The sequence below is a fragment of the Myotis davidii genome, unplaced genomic scaffold (assembly GCF_000327345.1).
Source record: "Myotis davidii unplaced genomic scaffold, ASM32734v1 scaffold292, whole genome shotgun sequence".
Classification (NCBI taxonomy): domain Eukaryota; kingdom Metazoa; phylum Chordata; class Mammalia; order Chiroptera; family Vespertilionidae; genus Myotis; species Myotis davidii.
In genome coordinates, this window is record NW_006285042.1 from 4,160,064 (window position 1) to 4,164,165 (window position 4,102).

The 4,102-nt window shown below is 36.8% G+C and overlaps 1 protein-coding gene across 2 annotated transcripts in view; it reads left to right on the forward strand.

Annotated features, from left to right (window-relative positions):
* The window catches only part of UTRN (utrophin), a 461,667-nt gene that overhangs the window by 126,837 nt on the left and 330,728 nt on the right, over positions 1–4,102 (forward strand). For both annotated transcript variants that reach the window (XM_015558521.1, XM_006755401.2), the window contains 2 exons: positions 643–762; positions 2,359–2,460. In XM_015558521.1, the coding sequence (XP_015414007.1) occupies positions 643–762; positions 2,359–2,460 (222 nt within the window). The remainder of the gene's footprint in view (positions 1–642; positions 763–2,358; positions 2,461–4,102) is intronic.

The window sequence follows — 4,102 nt, forward strand, 5'->3', positions numbered from 1 at the left end:
ATGTTTTTTTTTCTTAAATTCTGGGATTTATTTACCTTCTATAATTGAAACTTTGTTGCCGTCACTGGAGCTGAGGGCCGGCTCTTGCTCGCTCCAGCTCTGAGGCCACGGCCTGCTGAAAGCAGGTATCTGGGGTTTGTTTAGCTTCTATAATTGAAACTTTATTGCTTTTGGAGCTCAGAGCCGGGCTGCAGAAGGCGGGGAACCTTGGCTTCCTCCATCACTAGAGCAAGCAAGCCTCCTGCTTGCTTCAGTTGCATGGCTGCTGGCCACCATCTTTATTGGTGGTTAATTTGCATATTGCCCTGATTAGCCAGTGGGAAACGTAGCGAAGGTACAGTCAATTACCCTTTTTGTCTTTTATTAGACAGTATTATTTTTTGGCACAATTTGGACTAAAAGTAATGACATCCCATTTGCCATCTGTTATGACACTGCATTTTCAAATTGCTTTGGTTCATAATGAAATGTAAAGATGTATAACGGGCTTGTTTCATTAGTAGAACACTTAGGGTAATGATTGGAAATTTAAACACGATGCCTCATTAAATATCCTTAATTACTATTGACAACCGAGTGGATTTTAAATAGGTAAATGTGAGAGAGTAGAGATAATGGTATATCTTAATTTTTTTTCTCTAGAGCTTGCAAAATGATCTTGAGGCTGAGCAGGTGAAGGTAAATTCATTAACGCACATGGTGGTGATTGTTGATGAAAACAGCGGTGAGAGTGCCACAGCTGTCCTGGAAGATCAGCTACAGGTAAGGACCCTGAGGAGGAGGGTGACCCCAAGGGGCCTGTGGTCTGAGACCCAATTCCATGTACCCTTATTTTTTTACATCTCATCACACTGTTTATGTAGAAGAGTAGATGAACCTACTTTAGACTGTCCTTCCCAGGTGGGGTTCCACAGCATATGGGTTACAGGAGTACCTCGGTACTATTCCTTTACATCAGCCCTTGGGATGAATGGGCGGGGTGTCTTGTGTGCAATAGTAACAAGGTTGGGAAGCACAGGAACCGATTTCGACAAGTGGCCCACAGGCTTCTTGCTCAGAATCACTTGAGGAATTTGCTGAAATATAGATTTCTGGGCTCCATGCAGACCTGAATTCCTGGGAGTGGGGCTCAGTGGATTTGCACTTTAAAAAAAAAAGTGTAGGCATATTAACATTTGAGAATTTCAGCCATGTAGGATTTCATATCCTGTTTCTTTGGTTGGACCAATGTGTGAATTTCAGTAGCAGTTTTGGGAACCCCAACAGATTGCTTCTTTTCTCACAAAGGTTATAGTGTAAAGTCTTTACAAAGAGATTGATTGGTATTTCATTCGAATAATACTGGAATCATCTGCTATGATGTTGCCAGTTTATGATATTTGGAAACTTTCGGACATGTATCTTCATTTAAAGTTGGCCAGTGGTTGCGAGACTTTGTGCAGAAGTGCTTAGTTATTACAGTAACCTGAGAGGTAGGCATTCGTGTCTAGCCTATTTAGACAGTGGGTTTTCATGATGAGACCTGTCTTCTGACTCTGTCTTCGACCCGCTGCACTGTCCAAAGTGTTCTCTGGTATTACATATCAAATAGGATAATATGAATTAACTCTTGCTCATATTTAAGTAATGTAGAAATAAGTTGAACATTTGTTAGTTATTATTTATACAATGCTAACAAAATAATTTATTAGGAAACATCATGAATAATACTTTTTTTAAAAAGTCATCAAAATTATTTATTTAGTATTGCTAGTACTTGCACATATTCTGTGGCTAAATTTTGTGGAATTTTCTATGGATCATGAGATGTAAGCAGAAAAAAATCAATTAAGTATATTATTTAATAGAAATTCTCTCATTCAACACATAGTTTTTATAAGGTTAAAAGTTTTTCATAACTCTGTATTACAAATGAAAATTTTCTTGGCATATAAAAGTGGTTAAAAATTACTGATGTGTTGTATTTTGTTTTAAAGACAATTACAGCCTGAAAACAATTTCAGCACAAAAAGTAGATGTTTGCTCTATTTTGAAGATGTATGTAAAAATGCTAAATTCTCAAATAAAAACCACAATAAAATGGAAAGGGCAGGAATTTGGAGAAGACAGTTACAGGATAGAGTTCTAGTTGTGATTCTTTTTAGCTCTATAGTGTAAAATAATTAGTTACCATTTATGGAAATTAGTTTTTCTCATCTATAAATATATAGGATTCATCTGTTTTATTTTAAAGCAACTTTTATTATATGTATTTAAAACTTTGTAATAGAGAACAACTGATGTCAAGAATTTCTTTGAGAATCATAGTAACTATCTCTTAAAGCTGTGTTGACAAAAGGTGGTTTCTCCCTTTACTAGAAACTTGGTGAACGTTGGACAGCAGTGTGCCGATGGACTGAGGAACGCTGGAATAGGTTACACGAAATCAATATCTTGTGGCAGGAGTTATTGGAAGAACAGGTATGAAACTGTTATCCATATGGTCAAAATAGATGGTGGAAAGTAACTCATCTTTAATTATGGCATTAGAATGAAGTCTTACTTTTCTTCTAAAGGAACCTTTATAAGTAATATTTGTTATTTTTAAAGTCAGATTTGTATCCATTTTACATGATGAGTATTCATGGAGATTATACTGTATTGCTCCATTGTAACAACAATGTGATCTGTGTTTATTTTTAAGAATGTTAGTATTTAGACATGCTACTTTCAGGGTTTGCTTGACATTATAATTTCATGCATTTGTGCTGGGTAATGTGTTTGAACTTGTACCAACACAGTGCCTAGCATTTAGTTTGTGCTCCATAAATAAGTAATCCACTTAATACTTTGTGGCTTTTAAGTCATAAGAATTGTTAATGATTTTAAAACAGAATAACTACTGAATTTAACTAGAAAACATTATTTAGCAACACCATTGATTTTACATTTGGATGATAGTATATTTTTTCCTACTAAGTGTTACCATAGTAAACGAACCTTTGGTGCAAAACTGCCCCTTTAAGTTTTCAGTCAGAGTGGTGGTCCTTTGCCTCCTCCATCCTTCCAGAAAAGCAGCCATCAAAACAATACAAATAAGCAAAACTTGCCCTGGAAACACCAAACAGTTGTGGTTTAGAAAATAAGCAGGTACTCCATTCCCTCATTTCAGTGTCCATTTCAATTCTTTTAAATGCATCTCATTTCCATCTACAAAAAAGGAACTGTATGCTTTTCAGGCAATAAAAACAAGTGTGCAATGCTTTGTGGTTCACTAAATATGGTGCAGATAGAACATCTGCAAAAGTGGGGTACAAAATTTGTCCCAGTATAAATTGTTAATCACTACTCCCCACCCCCAATCATTGGTCACAATCTTCCTGTTAAGAATCCCATAATGGGCCAGATTCTGATGTCTGAAATATTTACAGTTCACTTTATGAAATACTTACATTTACTTAGACCCTGTTTTCACTCCAAGGCGTAACATCGAATAGTTAAAAATTTACTTTAGTAATGACAGTAGGAGACATCGATTGCCAGAGAAAATCATTGTGTTGCTTTTCTGCTAAGTAAAATAATTTAAAATTTGGAAGGAATTTTAATTTGGCAAAAGAAAATATTTACAGGTAAGGAGTAGCTGCTATTTGGGCCAATATTTTAGGTTTACAACTCACCTTTGAATGGCTTTCTGCTAGTGACATGGAAGGAGGGATCTTCTGAAAATGAAGAGTTGAATCCAGCATGGGTACTTAATGTAGAGAAATCTGCTATTGCAGAAATGAGCCCAAGTTAGTCATATCTCATTTAGAACATCTTTCACGGGATTATTTTGCACTCAGCTGCAGAGGCCTCAAGCGTCAGAAATGGGCTGTGAGAATGAGTTCCAAACTTCTGTAGCTTGAAGTGTGTAAAGGACTCCAACCTACCTTTCCAGCCTTCATGTTCCCTCTGCCTTCCATGTGCCCAGTGCTCAAACCCTGAATTCCCAGTCCCTAGCCCATGGCTAGGCTGCCAATGCTGCAAGAATAGTGCTGGTTCTTTTGTACTGTCTATTCCAGTGCATGGAGCCTTGTAAGTGCCTCCTGGTTTAGGTTGTTGTTTTGTTGTCTTTGTTTTTTGA